The sequence below is a fragment of the Oryx dammah genome, unplaced genomic scaffold, assembly GCF_014754425.2.
Source record: "Oryx dammah isolate SB20612 unplaced genomic scaffold, SCBI_Odam_1.1 HiC_scaffold_3, whole genome shotgun sequence".
NCBI classification, from domain to species: Eukaryota; Metazoa; Chordata; class Mammalia; order Artiodactyla; family Bovidae; genus Oryx; species Oryx dammah.
This window is the reverse complement of record NW_024070187.1, coordinates 114,305,730-114,326,139: the sequence shown is the minus strand read 5'-3', so window position 1 is coordinate 114,326,139 and position 20,410 is coordinate 114,305,730. Positions and strand designations below refer to the sequence as shown.

The window sequence follows — 20,410 nt, the reverse complement described above, 5'->3', positions numbered from 1 at the left end:
CTCGTGGGGGATCTGAGCATTGCTTTTCCTTCCTGTGGAAATAAATTTCTGTTAGTGTGTTTTCTAAGACACTGAAGGAAGGATCTCTATTTGGAGTAAGTCATTAAATAGTCTTCATAGAATTAACCTGCTGTTTAATTTAGCTTCAGGAAATTGAGACCTTTGGAGGAGAAATAATACTATGGAAAACCCTAAGGGCTATTTCTGTAAAATGTGTATTTTTGAGACAAGTGTTGGAATTTAATGGCTGTGTCTGCTGGAAATTTTGTCTTGTTTTCTGTTTGGTCCTGTGCCTGGAACAGTGCGTGTTTGATGAGTCAGTGAGTGACCAAACTTCTTTTTCCTCATCGTAGCCTCTCCGTGTAGGAAGAAAGTGGTCTTGGGGCCACACTGCTCAGGTGAGACTCCACTGCTGTTTCTGTGGCTATACCAGAATGTTCCATGGTTTGTCGAGCCTCTTCCATCAGGTTGTTATGAGGCTAAATGCATCACTTGTTTTAGGCAATTTGCATGACAGCTATTAATCATTATTAGTTATAACAGTATTATTGGTTTGGGGGGGAAATGTGAGTTTACTTCTTGTATGTGTCTACCAGTAGTTCAGCATCTTTGATGAAATAGCTGCTTTGATTTGTAGAAAACAAAAAGTTGTATTGTGGTTATTCAGCTACCCCACAGCCAGAAATCAGTAGGTTCAATGTACAGTTGAATGTGATCTGTGTATTTTTTTTTTCAATAAATCAGGACAGCAGTTTTGCTGTGTTTTCTTTTTCTAAAATCCTCTGCATGAGGGTCAGGAGAGGGGGGAGCTGGTGTGTGGGGATGTTGGTGAGAATATAGACTCCTAGAGCCTTTTTGCAGAGCAGTTTTGCAATAAATACCAGTGTTTTAAATGTGTGTATCCTTTGAGCTAGTATTTTTCCCTCTAGGAATCTACCTGATGAAACACAGCTGTGGAAAACGTTCATGGTAGTGATGTTTGCCGTGGTGAGAACTGGCAGCTGGAGTTGTTGAGGGGGCAGAAGCCCGTTCTCTAGGAGCCATGCAGCCATTGAGGAGGCAGGGCAGCCCTGTGGGTGTCAGTATGCACCTACCCCACTGTACACGCATTCATCCCATTTCTGTGAGGGGAAAACGTGTCTCTTTCTGAGTGTGTGTGTTTACATTTTCAATTGTGATTAAAAAAAAAAAATTTCCCATCATAACCATCTCGAAGCGCACAGTTCAGTAGAGTTAAGTGCGTTCACACACGTGCAGACCGTCACCACCGCCCGTCTCCTGGACAGTTTTCACCTTGCACAACTGTGGGTCTGTCCCCATTAAACACTAACTCCCACTGCCCCTGCCCGCAGCCCCTGGCCACCTACCATCTGCTTTCTGTCCATGAGTCTGACTAGTCCAGGGCCCTCATGTAAGTAGAATCATACAGTATATTTCTTTTTGTGACTTATCACTTAGCATAGTATCCTTAAGGTTCCTCCATGTGGTAACAGGTCTCAGAATTCCTTTCTTTTTTGAGGCTGAACAATAGTCTGTGTCTGGACGGACCACACTGTGTTCGTGCATCCACCATTGCTGGGCACCTGGGTGGCTCCCGTGTCTCCAGTGTCGGAACCAGGCTGTGCACGAGGCTGTATGGGCGTCTTTGGGGCCTGCAGAGGGACGGTTGGGAGAGGCAGCTGACACGGCACCCGGAAAGCGATGCTGGTGGGGGCAGAGGGGCGCCCGGACCTGTCGCTTCCTACCCTTCACGGTGTGGTTGTTGTCAATAGGCATGAGATTCTGCCTTCCGCTGGTCATTTATTAAATCAGTAACCGTCGCGTTTGCTTTGTGCCGTCTGAAGGGTTCGCCAGCCCCTCTGCCAGAAATACCTGAACACGTGGTGCTCAAGTGCAGGCAGAGGCTGTGGGAGGACCCAGCCAAAGACGTCTTCGAGGAGTGCACCAGGTGAGCGGGCGCACACGGCCTGGGCTCTGCGCGGGGCGGGGCTCTGCGCGGGGCGGGGCTCTGCGCGGGGCGGGGCTCCGCGCGGACTCCGGCAGCCTCTCCCCGGGGGTGCGTCCTCTCTGGATTAGGGCGGATGAGGAGGGTCGCCTGCACACACACACAGGGACCTCCTGAAGCGCCAGGTCGCGGGCGTGGCTTTGCTGCCTGCCCAGCCCCTCTGCCCAGCCTTCCACAGGGCTCGTTCCAGGGTGAAAGGAGCCCCATAGAGCGTGCACTGAAAGTATCTTTTCTGCAGACCTTTGCAGTCAGGGCAGGAACGTCCCGAGTCCGAGCAGTCACCCGAGCTCTGCTTCCTCGTGTGCTCAGGAGGGAAGAGTGGTGGCTGAAGTGGCCTGGCCCCAGGCGTGGAGTCGTTTGTAAGCAGACGTTCCTTCAGGTGTCACTCATGCCCCAACACGCGCTTGCTGAGCCCTGCCCTATGAGGCCCACCCAGGAGCCCGGAGCTGAGGGCAGGCTGGCAGCAAGGCCGAGCGTCCGAGCGCCCCAGAGAGGCGCCTCCTTTTCCCCTTCCTGCTTCTGCTGTTGAAACTCTGTTCCGATGTTGAAAACCGTGGGAGTTGCACGTGCCTGGAGAGACTGGTCCGAAATTCTGCCTTCTCTGTGCAGAAATGTCGAGAGAGACGTAACAGCTGGTGATCTTTAAGCAGGTGTTGGTGCTCAGGCATCTGCTTGGTTAGCTCCTTTGACGGGTGGCTCTTCACTCCCGCATGTTCATTAGCTGTTGCTTACCATCAGCTGCATGTGGCATCACATAACGGGATGGCAGCACAGTGTCGCGTGGCCTCTAGGAGCTTGGGTTCCTATTATTCTGCCTCATCCCCATCTTGTTACGGCCTTTATTTCCCCCAGACCTTCCTTTCTCAGTTTGGTTCCCAGAATCCTGGTCCTGCGTAGTGAGCTAAGTGAGTCCTCTCTGCTTCCCACACGAAGCTCTGGTGGCAATCCGCACGTGATGGTTAGTGGGAGGGTGAAGATGAACATATCAGACACCAGTGCTGAGCTGATGCGCGGTTTTCAGTGTCATGATATTTACAAATTGTGGGCAGTAGGCTCATGTGCCAGACTAGGGCGGTGGTGCAGAGTCTGTTGCTTTGAGGCAAGAGTATTGGGAAGTAGAGTTGACATCCTGGGAGGCTGACTTAGTCGTTGACCTTACTAATTTATACAGACCATGAAATACACAAACGAGTCAGAATCAGGCAGTGTTTGTGTTCTTTCATGGAGACACCGAAGGACCTTTATAAAGGGGATTAACTGAGCTGACAGTGTTAGAATCCTGACTGGGTCACAGGTGTTTGGAGCTGAGCTGCCCACGTGCTCGCCAGGGACAGGAGCCCCGGGGCAGGGCCACCCCTGCTCACACGTGGGGGCATGAGGGCCCGGCCTGCGGGACGGGCCCAGTTCTAGGACGGCAGTGGCAGCCTCTCAGCACCCAGTGTCACTGACAGAGTTCGTGTTGGTGTGGGTTGTGACGACGCTGATGTTCCGCTGTCCTGCAGAGCAGTCCCCTGGCCTGTGGCCTCTGGTAAGCCCTTCCGTGAGAATGAGAGTTTAAGACGGTAACGGATGACAGTGCTTTTATAAACACATATCATTACTGAACTCCCTCTAAAGTGAAAGTCACTTAATCATGTCTGACTCTCTGCGACCCCATGGACTATGGAATTCTCCAGGCCAGAATAGTGGAGTGGGTAGCCTTTCCCTTCTCCAGGGGATCTTCTCAACCCAGGGATCAAACCCAGGTCCCCTGCACTACAGGCGGGTTCTTCGCCAGCTGAGCCCCCAGGGAAGCCCCGACCCCCTCGCAAGGGTCTCGGAAGTAGGGAGCCTCAGAACACAAGTTGAGCAGTGCTGTGCTGTAACATCAGCCAATCCAGGAACATCTGGTTAGCTTCTTTGTACAAAATAAAGGGAAGCAAATCAAGTGACTTGCTCAGAAGTCTGAAACCAGTGCGGTGCTGGCATTATTCTCACAGCCTCCTCGCGCACGACCTACTGGTGGCTCCCAGATGGGCTGTGGTCACGCCCGGTTCAACTCCACCACGCCCCGGGGATGGCTTCCTCTCTCTGTCGGTGACTCCGCTGCTGCTCAGGCGGGCTCGGTCTGCTCCTCACACGGGGCCAGTGTGCTGAAGCCGCAGGGCCTTGGCCACCCCCGTCCCCCAGCTGGACGCCGACTCACCTGTCTGCTTGACTGAGCGGTCAGAGTCATGCGGACAGGCTGTGGACGGTCCCTCCAGCGTCAGCTCCGCCGACGCTGATCCACTGGAGAGCCGTTTCAAAGGGCAGGCTGCGTCCTGTCCCTCACCTACTCCCCAAGGACCAATTGTACTCCTAGTATCACAGAGTCATAAATAAACCTAAGAGGCAGGGCTCACTGCAGAAGATTTCTTCAAGAAACGTGTAGCATCAAACGATGTACTCAGTGCTCCAATTGGTTAATTGTGTTACTGTCTTTGGTTCGCCGGGTCTTGCTGCGCGGTGCTTTTCTCTGGCTGCGGGGAGGGGGCTGCTCTTTGCTGTGGCGCTCGGGCTTCCTGCGGTGGCGGCCTCTCCGCTGTGGAGCACGGGCTCTAAGCCCCGGGCTTCAGCAGTGCGCCCGTGGGCTCCGCGCTGTGGCTCGCGGACTTAGTTGCCCTGCGGCGTGTGGGACCTTCCGGGACCAGAAGTCGGACCCATGCCCCCTCCCTTGGTGGGCAGATTCTTAAGCACTGTACCGCCAGGGAAGTCCTTGAGAGCTTTATTTTTAATATTTAAAAAAGATGATATCACATATTAACAGTTTCTACCCTATGACTGTCATCATTTACACATTTACACCAATGTTAATTGCAAACTGTTTATATTCCCTCCTGGAATACATGTGCCTCCACATGTGCAGGCACACGTGTGCCCGTGCGAACACACACACACACACACACACACACCTTGAGTATATTTTAAACTATTGTTTTTCTACTGGGAGATTATTTTTATCAAGTAGTTACTTCACTGATGTTCTAATACTTAAAAAGTACCTCTGATTTTAAGAAGGTAAATTGGTTTTATTTCTTTTGAATTCTTGCATTCATGTTTTCACTGGTAGCGTTGGAAACTAGTGTGAGATTCTGTAGCTGCAAAATTCAATATACTGAATTATGGGTAATGATTGATTTTCCCATACCCAGCGCTCACTCATGCATTAAATCAGAGTTGTCTTCATCTTGCACTGCAGCCAGATGTACATAGTTGCATAAAATTTCTTTCTAGAATTGTCCATGACCATTTAAGTGAAGAAGCATTTGAAGAATACCAAGAAAGTGCATATTTTTCTCGATTTTTACAGTGGAAATGGCTGGAAAGGTATGTTCTCATCATTCAGTGAAAACAAATCGTGACTTCCATTACTGCATTCTGACTGATGTATACCTTTCTGTCAAAATACTACTGGAAATCTTATTATTAATATTGTGCAATTTCTTCTGATCCAGTGGGCTCTTTTTCTTCTTGTTAAAATGACAGTTAGCCCTGCTGGTGCCACCGTGAGACAGTAAACCATGTCCTGGATTCACAGAGACAGAATCTGATGTGGTGCTCGGCTCTTTGCCATCTCAGCCTCTACCCAGACGCCTGCTAGCTATGTGTCCTCAGTGACGTGGCCTGCGTGGGCTTTGGGTGACCTACCCCCCGGAGAAGGAAATAGCAGCCCACTCTAGTATTCTTGGAAATCCCATGGACAAGAGGAGCCTAGTGGGCTACAGTCCATGGGGTCAGAGAGTGAGACACGGCTTGGAGACTGCACCACCACCACCCTGGACACTAGAGTCACTGGAGGAGTGAGCGTGGAACACTCAGCACAGGGCTCGGTGCACAACAGAAGTCTCAGGAAGCGTTCAGTCTCGCAGCTCAGTCGTGTCTGACTCTTTGCGACCCCATGGACGGCAGCACGCTGGGCCTCCCTGTCCATCACCAACTCCCGGAGTCCACTCAGACTCACGTCCATCGAGTCGGTGATGCCATCCAGCCATCTCATCCTTGGTGTTAGCTGCCACCAGTGTTGTTGTTACAATGATTGTTGATTTATTAAATTTCAGTTCTAGCTCATACAGGTTTCTTTTGCTACGATGTCAACACCGCCTTTGAGGTTCTTTCTTCAAAGAGCAGCTCCCTGTCAATGTCATTTTCCTCACGAGCCTTCTGAGAGGCCCCAAGAGCTGTGCCAGAGAGAACACAGAGAGATTTCATAGTGTGGGCTGGCTGCAGACTTGTGTTTAGTTCAGTCAGTGAGGATAGCAGGATCATTTTGCGTGTGTCTTCACTGTTTTCACAGTTTTGAAAGTTAACGTGCTTGTCTCTTGAAAGCTGTCCTGCTGAGGAGCCTCCCTCTGAGCACAGGCAGCTGGTCCTGGGCACCCTCCCCCGGGTCCCCTATCAGGCCAGGCCAGTGGCTAGGTAGGATTTCTCTTTCCAAATAGCAATGTGATGTGAGACCTGAGGCTTTCTTTTTCCCTTGTGATTAATTAGGCAACCGGTGACAAAGAGCACATTTAGGCACTACAGAGTCCTGGGGAAAGGCGGGTTTGGAGAGGTAAGTCGTACCTGACAGCTGTGAGCAGTACTTCTGGAAAAGCTGAAGGGGGTCACGGAAAGGCGTGATCTTCAGGTAACGTATCGACTCTATAAATCCATTTATTTCTTTACTGTGTATTTGAGGTATACTTTTAGCAGCCACAAGAATTAAGATTGAACTTTGAGCAAAAGGTACATGCTCTTAAAAAATTCAGAGATGTGGTGGGGAGAATGATTCACTATCTTTGTGATTTTACATTTCAGTTCTTAGTTCTCAAAGAGGTTGTTTTCTCATGTTTTTGTTCAAGTTTAGTAAGGTTATCCTGACTGAAAAGATTATTCTGTTTCCATATGGTGGAGTTTCTGTTATTCCATTCTTATAACTGAGGACTAGCCTGGGAGTTCACGTAGTACAGAGTATATTGAAAGTGAAAGTGAAGTCGCTCAGTCGTGTCCGACTCTTTGCGACCCCATGGGCTGTAGCCTACCAGGCTCCTCTGTCCATGGGATTTTCCAGGCAAGAGTACTGGAGTGGATTGCCATTTCCTTCTCCAGGGGATCTTTCTGACCCAGGGATTGAACTCAGGTCTCCCGCATTGTAGACAGACGCTTTACCGTCTGAGCCACCAGGGAAGTCCATAGAGTATATTACTAAATTTTATTAAGTATTATTGAATATGCTTATTTAACTCAACTCTGGACGTGTATGTACCTTACACCTGCTTCAAAAGGTGTTAGAAAATATGGAAATTGGGGAAAATCCTAAAGACACCACCCACAAGTTCATGAGAGATGGTCTTTAAATGGGATTGGAGACGGCTGTGGTCGGTGCTCAGAGTCCCGTCACGCTCTGTGCAGCAGTTGAGGGAGACGCTAGCGGCCTCGTTGAGTGTGTGGAGTGGTCCACTTTGAATTCAAGCCTTCCTAAGTCCCAGAGCCGGGTCAGAGCCGGGTCAGAGTCGGGTCAGAGCGGGGCACGCCGTCTGCATGAGATTCACATGGGGTGTGCTCCGCCACGGCCAGCACCAGCCTGGGGGGAGTCACACCGCAGGGGCCTCCTGCCATCACTCGCACTGGCTGCGAGAGGGACTGGTAGGTGTGCCAGCCTTGGGAGAGTCCGCGGGGCGCCCGCTGTGGCCCTGGAGGCTGCCTGGTGCTCTGTGAGCCCTGCCCCAGCGTGCTGGGCCCTCGGTGGGAGATGCGTCTGCGAGGAGTCCATCTCCTGATATGCCTCTGGAGCGCTCAGTCCACGCCGCCCACCCCACACTGCCTCCAGGGATGGAGCTCGGACTCTGTGAGGAGCAGAGGAAGGAAGCTTCCAGCACCGGGCTCTTGTGTCTACAAAGCAGTGAAGCCCGCGGTCTGGCCACACAGAGGTCTTAACAATGGATTCAGCAGAAACACGTCGGCAAGTTTCCACTGTCGTGAAAAGACTCGGTGTGCTTATGATCTCATACAGCACTTTTTAAACGCATTGATGGTGCTCCCAAACAAACAGCTGGGAGGACAAACGGCTGTGGTTTTTCACAGACATGTTCTGGGCGTGCGCCAGGCCCAGGGCGGGGGTCAGTGGGCGGTCCGTTTCTCGCGGGAATGCCAGTAAGAACCCTGTGACTTCGGCAGACACCTGGGGCCCTTTCAGTCCAAATGCCAGCAGTCGCTTACCTTTGCTAAACGCTGGCACCTCTTCTGGCAGTGTGAAAGGCCAACATTTTGGTCTCATTCTGTCAACAGCAGCGCTTTCACTCAAGCCCTAAGCCCTCCAGGCAGCCCTGGTGGGTCCCGAGGCTGGCGCAGTGGACAGGGGCTGGGCGAGCAGCGTTGCCTGCGTGGTGGGTGGTGGAGAGAGCACGTCCTTGGGACCCACGCCCCCTGAGGTCAGGCTCCTGCGCCTCTGCTTCCAGCTGTGCGATCGGGGAGGGGGCCCTGCCGTGGTCTCCTCCTGAAGAGGCCTCATGAGCCCTGCTTCACCATCGCTGTGAGGAGCAGCTGAGCAGCTGCAGAGCCTGGCACCCCACGCCTTCTCCCTTCTCGCTCTCTGACTTGGCATCTCCACTTGAAGGAATCTGATAAGTCTTCGTGTGCCAAGACTGTGTGCCAAGACTTCGTGGTTGGAAAATGGTGAACTGCATTCTGGAGTAGTCACGTATTTGTAGAACGTTTAACGATGAGAAGATTGGCACACAGTAAGATGAGAAAAGGTTATAAAATATTATCTGTTCTGTAACATAAGCCCAAGTTCCCCTAAAAGCCAGAGGTTGTGGGGGAGCAAGCTATATATCCTTGCCTATGTATGTACAAAGGGGGCACTTCGAAGCTTACACAGTACAGTATCAGTGATAGTTATCTTAGAATTTGGGTGTTTTATCATTGTCTTTATTAATACTCAATATTTTCCACAGTGAGGTTTATATTTTACCACAAAATTAGCTTGGTCGATGGCTAAAATCGTGTCATGTCTTATATTCACTTTTAAAGTAATCCTCTGGGGGACTTCCCTGGTGGTCCGCGGCTAAGACTCCATGCTCCCAATGCCGCAGGCCCAGGTTCAGTCCCTGGCCAGGGAACAAGATGCCCCACCTCAAGATCCTGCCTGATGCAACAGAGATCCCACATGCTGTGGCTAAGAGCTGGCGGAGCCAAATAAATAAATATTTAAATTAATTTAATTGAAATTTTAAAAATAAAGTAATCCTCTGTGCACGCGTGTGGCGTGTGTGTGTGCAGGTGTGGGGTGTGGGGCAGGTGGCAGGCAGAGGAACCATGACAGCCTGCGTCGATAGCCTGGAAGCTGGAAGGCTGGTGGTGGTGGTTGAGTTGCTCAGCTGTGTCCGACCCTGCAGCCGCATGGACTGCAGCCCGCCAGGCTCCTCTGTCCGTGGGATTCTCCAGGCAGGAACACTGGAGTGGGCTGCCACGTCCTCCTCCAGGGGTCTTCCCGACCCAGGGTTCGAATTCCTGTCTCCAGAATTCCTGCATTGGGAAGCAGGTTCTTTACCACTGAGCTACCAGGGAAGCTGGAAGCTAGGAGCTTCATTGTACTGTTCTCTTCACTTACCTTTGTTTGGAAGTTTTCATAATGTGAAGTAACATATAAATATTACTTTAAGAGCTAATTAAGTAAAGGTATGAAAGTCTATGGATTCTGTGAAATACACGTATTCTTGAATTTTAAAAGTAATCAAGAATATTTACTGTCAGAAACTTTGGTTCTTGTACGGAAAGTAGAAAGACCCGGGGAGACATATTTAAGCAGATGCAGCAGGATCTCACAGAGCGAGTCCTGCTGTCACTGTGCTCAGTTCGTAAGCTCCCTTCTTAAACAAGGACCCGAGGGTCAGAGGGAAGTGCCCACGGGGACCCAGCCGCGGCCGTGGTCTTGGTCCCACAGAGTCCACGCTGCTCTTGACCAGAGGGAATTGTCATGGAGAACAGTTTTCTCTCTGTAGCCTCAGAACTGCCAAGTGGGTATGAACTGTTGTGGTTTTTTTTTTTTTTTTTTAAAAAAAAACTAGGTTTGTGCCTGTCAAGTGCGAGCTACAGGAAAAATGTACGCTTGTAAGAAGCTAGAGAAGAAAAGGATAAAGAGGAGGAAAGGGGAGGCCATGGCCCTGAACGAGAAGAGGATCCTAGAGAAAGTGCACAGTAGGTTTGTAGTAAGTATCTCCTCTGTCCTCCTGGGGATGGGGAGCTGGGCAAGTGGCGTTTGTTCAGCGCGCCTGCCGCTGGACACAAGCCCACCCTAGCTGAGCGTGTGTGGGGTTCACTGCCCCGCCGCTGAGAGGAGAGGTACAGGAGCAGCTCTCCACTGCCCTGCCCAACCCTCCCTGGACACAGACAGGTGGTTTGTGATGAATCCGTCCCTGTCCCCACCGCCCAGTCTGCCGCTGACCCTCTGCCCTCCTGGTGCCATGAGCGGCTGGGCTCACCCTGCAGTTGGCCGAAGCCCCAGCTGGGCAAGAGGCTTGAAGGCACTTCTCTGCCCGGCCCCTCACTCGGGCCTCGTCTGTGTCCGCCTCCGCCCTCTTTCTGACGGCGCAGGTTCACGACTCGCCCTCAGCCAGCGAGCCGAGTTGTGTGAGGCCTGACTCCACCCTCACTGTGTGGGTCAGGGCTGAGCCCAGGGGTCCTGGGTCCAGGCTGTGTAGTAAGTAGCGGGGTTTTCATCTCCACAGCTGCTTCCTCCAACTAATTACATGTTGAAGGAAGAGAGGGAAAGACAACTTATAAAAGGCTTCATGGTGTCATTTACTTCTCAGTTCTGAGGTCAGTGCTTTGTGCTGGGCACAAAGCTTCCAAGACAGACAGGCCTTCAGAGCTGCCACCTAGTTTAATAGCAGGGGTTTACTATGTGTGTGACATGTCAGCCTTCTGCACGTGCTTTACAAGAGATCCTTTGATAAAATGGGCCCATCTTAGAGTCGCTTTAAACATATTTGTGTAACTACCTCCAAACACCAAAATCTATAGTCTAGCGCTGTGGAAGGGACATAGATTAATAGCTATGGTTCATTCTACTGAAATACAATATTTTGGTTTCTGTACTCCTGGCCTCTCACCAGGATCCTGGAAATACTTTCCTTTGCCCTTGATTCTGTTCTTTACTTCCTGCTTACGGCTGATCTGAGGGGGTCCTGACTGGTACTTCTGTCGACTTCATCTCCTCCTCCTCCTCACAGCCCCTCCCCAACCCCCCACCACAACATGACTGTGTGTGTAGGCAGTCCAAGACTCTCTAGATAACTGGTTGAGAATTGGGCCAGGTTATTAGATATGGCACCAATTAGATACGAAACAGTTTGAAAAACTTCGATTGAAACCATTTACAATAGCATTAAGAAACATCAGAATCAAGACAAAAATCCAATGAAATGTGCAAGACTTCTACCCTGGAAACTGTAAAACACTATTTACAAAACCTGCAGATGCCCTAAACAAACGGTGGGGGTGCCCTGTCCATGGGCTGAGAGCCTCAGGCTGCATGCGGTGGTGGTAAGATGCGTGAAACGCAGCGCCAGCCAGAGTCCCGGAAGGGCGTGTGTGGGTGTACTCACGGGTGTAAACTGACTTGCAGACCAGCAGGGAAGTGGGTAAGAGCTTGGACAGCCACTCGAGAGAGGCTCACAAAACCCATGTATGGGCTCCGTGTGCAGAGGAGCGAGGGGCGAAACCGCAGGAGAGCGCGGCGCCTTCAGCGTGTGGCTGGCGGCCCGGGCGCTGGCAGACTGAGCAGCTCTGCACCCCCTGCTCCGCTGACCTCCACGCCCAGCGCATAGTCCGCAAGTGGGAGGGCCGGCACGCGGCGGCTGGAGTGCGGCCTTGAGGAGCACCGCCCCAAGTTCTCTGTGAAGGTCGGCGCCTGCTCACTTGGACATGGCTTCCCCGGTGGCCCAACAGCAGAGAGCCCACCAGCCACTGCAGAGACGTGGGAGACTCGAGCTTGACCCCTGGCTGGGGAAGATCCCCTGGAGAAGGAACTGGCAACCCTCTCCAGTGTTCTTGCCTGGGACATGCCGTGGACAGAGGAGCTGGGCGGCCTGCAGTCCATGGGCTCACAGAGAGTTGGACACTACTGAGTGCGCACGCACTTAGGACGCACTTCGGAAGTTCTCTGCTTTCAGCACGGAGCAGCTGTTAGCTCTTCTTTGGGTAAAGGCTTTCGATGGTGCCCGGTGCACTTCTGCAGAGCAGGCAGCGTTTCGGTGCTCTCATTGTGAATGTACACGGACTGCTTGTTGCTGGCAGATAGAGTGCACCGCCAATGAATGAGCAGGTGTTTGCATTTTCTTTCCTACAATGCTGCTGTCCTCAGGTCACTTTATGCTACACGTACCAAACCAAAAAGTCCCTGTGCTTGGTGCTAACCATTATGAACGGAGGGGACCTGAAGTTTCACATTCACAACCTGGGCGACCCCGGCTTCGAGGAGCAGAGAGCGATCTTCTACGCGGCTGAGCTGTGCTGTGGCTTGGAGGATCTACAGCGGGAGCGCATTGTGTACAGGTAGGGGCGCAGGGCTCCGGGGGCCTCGAGGCCTGTCCGCCCTGAGCGTCCGGCTGCCTCGCGGCTCTCACGGGCCACGTCGGGGCTGGGGCGGGAGGGCCAGGAGGGTGGGGGCCACGCCCTCACCATGCTGGAAGTATGGCCAACCAGGGGCAGACCTCGGTTTCCTTTTTTACTTCTCTTCTATCTCCAGTAAGTACTCTTCATTTAAGTTTGTCGTGCTGCTCACAAGCACGAGAGGAACTCATTTCCAAGGTCCTTAGATATTGACAGTTATTCCGAGGACTGGGGACGATGGTCCAACAAAATAACAAATGTTCTGAAGTAACTGTACTTATTTTAATACTTTTTTCATCTTAGAAGTCAGTAGAGAAAATTAAATGCCGTGGATGGAATTAGTTTTGTGTGATGAATAAATCTGGGTTTTAGGGACGGCAGTCCCTCCGCCACGTTTAGAAGCTGGGGTCCTGGGCACTGACACTCTTAGGAGCCGCCCCAGGCCACTCCCTGTGTTCAGCCCGGTGCGTCCACCTGCGGGCCGGGAGCACTCGCCCCCCTAGTGGGTGCATCTAGCTGGCCTTCTCAGTTCGCGAGGGCTCTGCCCGCTCCTCCCCCGCTGGCCCACATCCTCCCCGAATCTGGTCCCCAGATCAGTCCAGAATATTTCTCCAATCTCTCTGTGTTTCCCATGGCCAGTGGCCGAGGTCATGTCCGCCTCAGATGGGCTTACTCTCCCGGAGCTTGTCCGGTGTCATCTTGCCTGCCCTGCCATCACGCAGAATTAGTGCAAAGACGGCCACTTTCTAGAAACGTCCTCCCCTGGCTGGTCCTCAGAGTGCTCCGTGTTGCCCATCTTGGGGCCGGTCCCCCTGGCTGGCTCACTTCCTAGAAGACCTTCCTCTTCCTCCATCCCAATTCTGATGTGATTTTTCTTCTTTGTCTTTTGTGGCCCGGAGCCAAGTTGAGGGTCTCCTGAGGATCAGCTCGCAGAAGGCCGGGCTGATGGGTGACGGTCCCACCCACCATGAGTTGTGCAGAAGGTGGGGGCACGGGCTGCTACTCTGGGACTTTCAGGGGGACTGGAGGAGCTCAGATTCCTACGTGGCTGCTGGAGGAAGTGAGCTTGTTACAGTTCAGTCCGGCTGGCCGCCTTGGCCTGCTTCTGGTGTTGAGATGTATTCCCTGCACTGGTCAGACGGTTCCGTTCCCCAGCCTTCCATCCTGGGCTCCCGCCTGCCCTCTGGCTGAGCAGGTCTCTCATGCCCACTGTGTCCACGAGACCTGCCATCAGGAGGCGCCCCTGAGCGTCTGTTGAGCGAATGAGCCACGGCCTTCAGACTCTGATGGCCCGTGCTGCCTCCAGGGCGCCCACACACGCTTCCCGGGGAAGGTGCCCGTGTCCTTGCCTTTCCTCAGAGACCACCACTGACAGCTTTCCTCAGACCAGGTCCTAGAGGGAGCCTCTTCCTCTCTGCACAGAGGTGGTACAAATAAAAATGCTCTCCTATTTTAGCAGCTCCAAAATGAAGAACCAAGAGGCACACAGGATGGGCGTTCGTTATTTTCAGACACTTGTTTACTCCCGTATCCTGTCTGTGCCAGATCTCCGTAGTGGGGGGCAGGACCCTGGAGTGTAGTGTGCGCGACCCAGTTCCCTGACCAGGGATGGGTCCCCAGGTCCTCTGCTGTGGAAGTTCAGAGTCTTAGCCACTGGACCACAGGCTCCTCCCCGGGGAAGTGGTTTTTGAGGGAAGGCTCGAGAAAGGACAACACTCTGTAGCCTGAGCTGTGGTGCTCTGCCCTGCCGGATGCCCCGTGTGTGGTGTGGGGCAGGGTGTGAGCAGGCCACTTTGGAGTTGGCCTCAGCTTGTCGCCTGGCGTCCAAGTGATCCAGTGACATGGCCGCACTCTGAGAGTGGCACCTACACCCCAGGAGTGTCTGACACCCTCCGGAGACGCTGCAATAGTCCCAGGAGACGTGTGTGAGATGCCTGAGCACATGTCTCGGCACCAGTGAGCACGCCAAAGCGGGTAGCTGATGTCACTCCTGCTCTGCTACGCCCCTCAGTCGTGCCCAGCTCTTCGAGACCCATGGACGGTAGCCCACCAGGCTCCTCCGTCCGTGGGATTGTCCTGGCAAGAATACTGGAGTGGGTTGCCATGCTCTCCTCCAGGGCATCTTCCCGACCCAGGGACTGAACCTGCGTCTCCTGCACTGGCAGGCAGGTTCTTTACCACTGGCGCCACTGGGAGGCCCGCTGTTGCTGCCACCGACTAGTGTTTTGTGCAGTACGTACTGCGCGTCTCCTTTTGGAACAGGTGACTGGTGGTTGATTGACAGCTGACTGCAGAGCCGGTGGGACTGGCTTAGGGCAGCTTCCCACACCAGGCAAGGAGGCGGCCGGGAGTCGCTGGGTCTCTGGCTCGGCCCTGGGTTGGCTGCCCTGGAGCGGTGCTGGCCTTGCGTGGAGCAGTGGGGCTTTAGGGCACCTGGTGAGACGTTTGAGGTGAGGCGGGTGGGCGGCTGTCCTGTGCGTGCGGCTGTGCCTGTGAACGTCCCATGTCAAGGAGGGTTACCTTGTTGTCAAGAGCATTTACTCTTTAAATACAGAAAAAACAAGACTGCTTGTGGCTGGGCGGGGCAAGCAGAGGGCACCCATCCCCGCCCCCTGCTCCCCAGGGAGACCAGCGACAGTGTCGGGACGTCTTCCCAGGAAGGGTTTCCTTGCAGAGCCCCACGCCTGCGTCCTCACTCTGCTTTTCTCTGGGCGTGCAGCTTCCAGCCCAGGGCGTCTCAGCGTCTGCGGCCCCCCACCCCCTGCGCTGGCACGGGGCTCTGTGGGACTCTCCTGGGACCAGCGCCTCGGAACGGCTGCTCCGTCCTGCTGACCCCAGTCTCCTCTGCAGGTTCTTGGAGACGTGGCTGCAGATGGAGCGGCCGTGCTGGGGGAGGTGGGCCACTGTGACGGGACCACACGTGAAGTCAGAGCGGAACAGACATCCTCTGGAGACTAGCTTTTTTTTCTCGCCAAGGGAAAAAAACAAGTAGCTTGAGCTGTCACATTCAGATACTTCAGTCTTTGGTGACACACACATGTATTTGGAGTTTGGCGTTGCCCTGCTTGGCAGTGAACTGTGAGGAGCAGGGCCACGGGTCACACGCTCCCCCACAAGGCCTGGCCTCCCTGAACGCTGCCCAGCCTGGAAGCAGGCGCTGCGCACGGGTCCTCCAGGTGAGGACGGTGGGCAGAGCCAGGACCTGACGCTGAAACGGAATTCCTCTTGTCCGGGGGATTTCCAGCCGTCGACATTTTTGTCAGTCTATTAGTGGTGAGAGAAATGGAGCTGAGTTCGTCAAGGACTAACTCCTCACCGCTGGGCCGCACATGTCATGGCGGGATCGCCTCCTGCGGAGCCCGTGCAGCCACGCGGAGCGGTGAGCTCTGCGCCCGCACCACGCATGCCGTCTGCAGAGCTCCCCCCACCCACCCCCACCCCCGCTCCTGCTCGTGGCCACTGGAGGCTGTGGCGACACGCGGGCTCCCACGGACCCGCAGACGGAGGCGCCGTTACCTGCCGGGCTCGCCGTTTCTCAGAGCAGGGAGGTGTCTTCAGGTCTTTCCACAGGAACCGATGGAGCCCAGAGGCACTGACTTTGTGTTGTTGTTTCCTCCCCTTGCAGGGACTTAAAGCCCGAGAACATCCTCCTCGATGATTACGGTGAGCGAGCCTTTCCCGCCAACTGTAGACTTTGTCAGAGGGGCTCGAGTCAGGGTGGACCTACCACTTAGTGAGGCCAGGGGATAGCAGCAGAAGACGCCCTCCTAGAAACAGAACGGGCTCTCCCTGTCGTCCCCCTTCGTCTAGGCAGGGAGCAGAGGTGCTTCTGGTTTTCAGTTCAACTCGCAGTAAGAGCAGCGTCTTCTCTCCTGTCTCACCTTGCTTTGTTCTCAGCGGCGTGAGTCCACACCCTCCTTGCCTGGTTGTTCTCACAGGTGCGGTGTGGGCTCTTGTTTGATTTGTATTTCCCTGACGACACTTTTCATGGGCTTACTTGCCATCTGTTTATCTTGTTTGGTAATTTGTCTTTTCAAGTCTTCTGCCCATTTTAAATTGTTTTTTTTTTTCCTATTGTTGAGTTTCAAGCGTTCTTTGTATATTTTTTATGCCAGTCCTTTATAAAATATAAATGTTTTCAAGTTAGTGAAGTCATCTTCTAATTTTTTCCTTTCGTGGTTTGTGCTTTCAGTTACAGTTGCAATTGGTTTTGTGGCTGTGACCTCGTTAAAGCCACTGCATTCTGGAAGGTTGTGGACTTTCCACATATACCCTCACACCTTTGGCAGATGACCACTCTCTGTCTGCCTCTCTAGTTCCTGACCCTTTGGTTTCTGTTTGTTGCCTCGGGACACCAGGTGGGACACTGAACCCAGTGTTTCCTAGAAGTTGTAACAGCAGGAATTCTTTCCTTATTTCTGATCTCAGGGATAGCCTTTCAGCGTATCACCATGAAGTCTGGAATCTGCTGTAGTACTTGAACATTTGTTTGTGTGTCTGTGCTGGGTCTTCGTTGCAGCACACGGATCTTGTATTAATAGTTGCGTCCCGTGGGGTCTTTAGTCACATCATGTGGGATCCAGTTTCCCAAACCAGGGATGGAACCAACACAGGGGAGAGTGAAGTCTTAGCCACTGGGCCGCCAGGGAAATCCGTGCTGTAGTACTTTTGTAGAAATTAAGATTTAAGAATTTTTTCTTTTTTAAAAATGGCACTTGAATGTTGTCAGTGCGTTTTCTCCCAAAATGACTATATGTTGTTTGTTTTTTAATATGGTTAATCCACCAGTTGGTTTTCCAGTGTTAAACGAATCTGTCCTTCCTGAAATGAGTCCAGCTTGGGCAGATCATGCCGCCTTTGCCTGCGTGGCTGGTTCTGGCTCCTGACAGTCCCAGGAGGAAGCGCACCTCCAGTGCGGTCTCTCCATCAGGCTCTGCACGAGCGTCAGAACCTGCCCAGGTGACCGTGTCCGCACGGCAGCCACTAGGGGTTCAGACGTCTCCCCTCTTGGGTTCAGCTGCTCCCAGCCTTGGAAGACGTCCCGGTGGGAGTGGCCGGGGAGTCTCCGTGTGTTCCCCGCTCCTGGTCGAGTGTCTGGCTTGACCAGGCTTTGCCAGTGCTCCTGCTGCCGCAGCAGAGCGCCTCAGCGTGGGGCTCCCGCTCGGACGCTTTGTCCATCCCAGCTGTGGCCAGGAATGGTGTAGCCCTGCTTGTCCTGCCCACGTGCAGGCAGCCAGCGTTGTTTCTGCGGCAGTCGCTGCGGTGCTTGTTCTTTATACGCCGGGACCCAGGACGGCGTATAAAGTGCTCAAGTGCTTCTTCATTTCCGTTATAGACAGCTTGTTAGGTTTTCTGTTTTCATGTGTAAAGTAGAACTTGATGTTTGTATTGAATTTAGGTTAAAATAAAAAAAGCTGTCGTCTCTTCTTCTACATTTCAAGGTACATTTACCATTTGTCCATTCTGAATATGGAAGCGGTTTGTTTTGCAAACTTTGAGGGGGATTTGGTTTATGAAATGAAGCTGGTGGTTGAGTTGACGAAGAAAACTGCATTACGTTTGTATCTTCTGTAGTTGCTGTGTCCCTAAGCTGTGTCTGACTCTTTGCGACCCCATGGACTGCAGCACGCCAGGCTTCCCTGTCCTTCATCAACTCCTGGAACTTGCTGAGATTCATGTCCATTGAGTCAGTGATGCCGTCCATCCATCTCATCTCTGTCGTCCCCTTCTCCTGCCTTCAATCTTTCCCAGCAATCAGTCTTTTCCAGTGAGTCAGCTCTTTGCATCGGGTGGCCAATGTAGTGGAGCTTCAGCTTTAGCATCAGTTCTTCCAATGAATATTCAGGACTGATTTCCTTTGGGATGGACTGGTTGGATCTCCTTGCAGTGAAAGGGACTCTCAAGAGTCTTCTCCAACACCACAATTCAAAAGCATCAATTCTTCAACGCTTAGCCTTCTTTATGGTCCAGCTCTCACATCATACATGACTACTGGAAAAACCATAGCTTTAATTATCTGGACCTTTGTCAGCACAGTGATGTCTCTGCTTTTTAGTATGCTGTCTAGGTTTGTCATAGCTTTTCTTCCAAGGAACAAGCGTCATGTAATTTTAGATATAAATGTTTCCAAGTATGAATTGCTGTAACTTCCATCCCTGTGTTTTAGATTTTTTTCCATTATTTATTGTCAAAGTGTCCGCTGGCCCCTGTGATTTGTGTCGTGTGTTTGGCCGCATGCAGGACACATCCGGATTTCAGATCTTGGTTTGGCCTTGGAGATCCCAGAAGGGGCTAAGATCAGTGGAAGAGTTGGAACGCTGGGCTACATGGGTACGTGACCGGCCTCCTAGTTCTCCCTGCACTCCCGGCCTCAGGACGCAGAGAGCTGACTGTGTGGAGGGACCTGGGGTCGTCCTGGCCCGCCGTGGGGTAGCGCAGTGGTATCTGAGGTCTGTACCCGCCCCCACCTGCCCTTATCGCCCGGAGCAGAGCCAGGGCAGGACAGTGGCCTCCTCGCTGTCCTCACTGGCTCCACACACTCCTCCTGAAGGTGACCAAGTCATTCTGAAGGCTTCGTGAACCGGAGGCCTGGCCTTGGGTCAGCTCCGAGCAGGGACCCCTGCCTGGCTCTGCCTGAGCAGGGGACCCCTGATATGAGGGAGCCGGGGGCCTCTGCTGAGTCTTGCACTGACCCTCACCTCCACTGTGGCTGCTGGGGCCTTAGCCTGGGGGCCTGACTCTGCCTGATGGAGAGGCAGGGGGTCGTCCCACAGAGCACCGTTTCCCACAGTAGTTAACTCTGTGGCGATTCACTTCATACTCTGTGAACAGTGGGAACTGTTTCTAATAACAGCTTTGCTGAAATATAATTCACACACCATAAAATCCACGAATGTTCATTTTGGCCATTCCACGGCAGCATGTGGGATCTTAGTTCTCAATCAGGAGTCAAACCGGTACTGCCTGTGGTGGGAGCACAGTCGTGTCCACTGGATGCAGTCCACTGGTCTGAAGTGTCCTCTCAGTGGCTCTCAGTACAGGCAGAGCAGTGCAGCTACCACCCCTGATTTCAGAACCTTCTCATCCCCGCAGAGAAGAAGCCCCGAGCCCGCCAGCAGGTAGCCCAGCTCCTCCCCTTCTCTGCCAGCCTCGCAGCCACTAGTGGACTTTCCGTCCTCATCCAAGTGGAATCACACACTGTCCAGCCTTTTGTGTCTGCCTTGTTAGCTTCACGTTTCCAGAGTTCATCCATATAGTAACAAGCAGTAACTTTAAATTGTGCTGTTTGCCTTCAGCACAGGGAGATAACTTAAATTTCCTGTATTTGTTGTGCAGCTCCGGAAGTCATCAATTCTGAGAGCTATACATTCAGTCCTGACTGGTGGGGGCTTGGCTGTCTGATATACGAGATGATTGAGGGACATTCTCCGTTCAAAAAATACAAAGAGAAGGTTAAGCGCGAGGAGGTGGAGCGGAGAGTGAACAAAGAGACAGAACAGTACTCCGAGAAGTTCTCCGAGGACGCCAGGTCCATCTGCAGCATGGTGGGTCGGGCTCGGGCCGGGTATGGGAAAGGGAAACGCAGCCGTCCCTCAGTCCTCCTCTCGGGGTCCCTGATCCTGCAGAGCAGAGCAGGGGCCATTATTTGCTGTCCCCGAAGGTGCTGCTGACGAGCAGGACAGCGCCGGGTCCCGGCCAACATCTCAGGGCACTGACAGGCAGCAGACCCTGCGGGGCATTCTGCAGCGCCTGACTCGATGGCGGCCCGTGTCTGCCACCGTCGCCGCAAGGACG

General features: G+C 53.0%; 1 protein-coding gene across 14 annotated transcripts in view; it reads left to right on the top strand.

The window, feature by feature from the left end:
* Positions 1–20,410, top strand: part of GRK4 (G protein-coupled receptor kinase 4) — a 54,138-nt gene that overhangs the window by 26,355 nt on the left and 7,373 nt on the right. For 6 of the 14 annotated variants that reach the window (XR_005720619.1, XR_005720616.1, XR_005720615.1 and 3 more), the window contains 8 exons: positions 1,845–1,948; positions 5,258–5,350; positions 6,512–6,575; positions 10,072–10,212; positions 12,330–12,559; positions 16,242–16,279; positions 18,857–18,946; positions 19,952–20,160. Coding sequence is in view for 2 of the 14 variants with exons in the window: in XM_040237651.1 (XP_040093585.1) it covers positions 1,845–1,948; positions 5,258–5,350; positions 6,512–6,575; positions 10,072–10,212; positions 12,330–12,559; positions 16,242–16,279; positions 18,857–18,946; positions 19,952–20,160 (969 nt within the window). In the remaining 12 variants the exon portion in view is untranslated. Of the gene's footprint in view, positions 1–1,844; positions 1,949–5,257; positions 5,351–6,511; positions 6,576–6,629; positions 6,651–6,727; positions 6,749–10,071; positions 10,213–12,329; positions 12,560–16,241; positions 16,280–18,856; positions 18,947–19,951; positions 20,161–20,410 lie in introns of those variants that run through there. The other 8 variants (XR_005720620.1, XR_005720618.1, XR_005720612.1 and 5 more) reach the window with 5 other exon arrangements.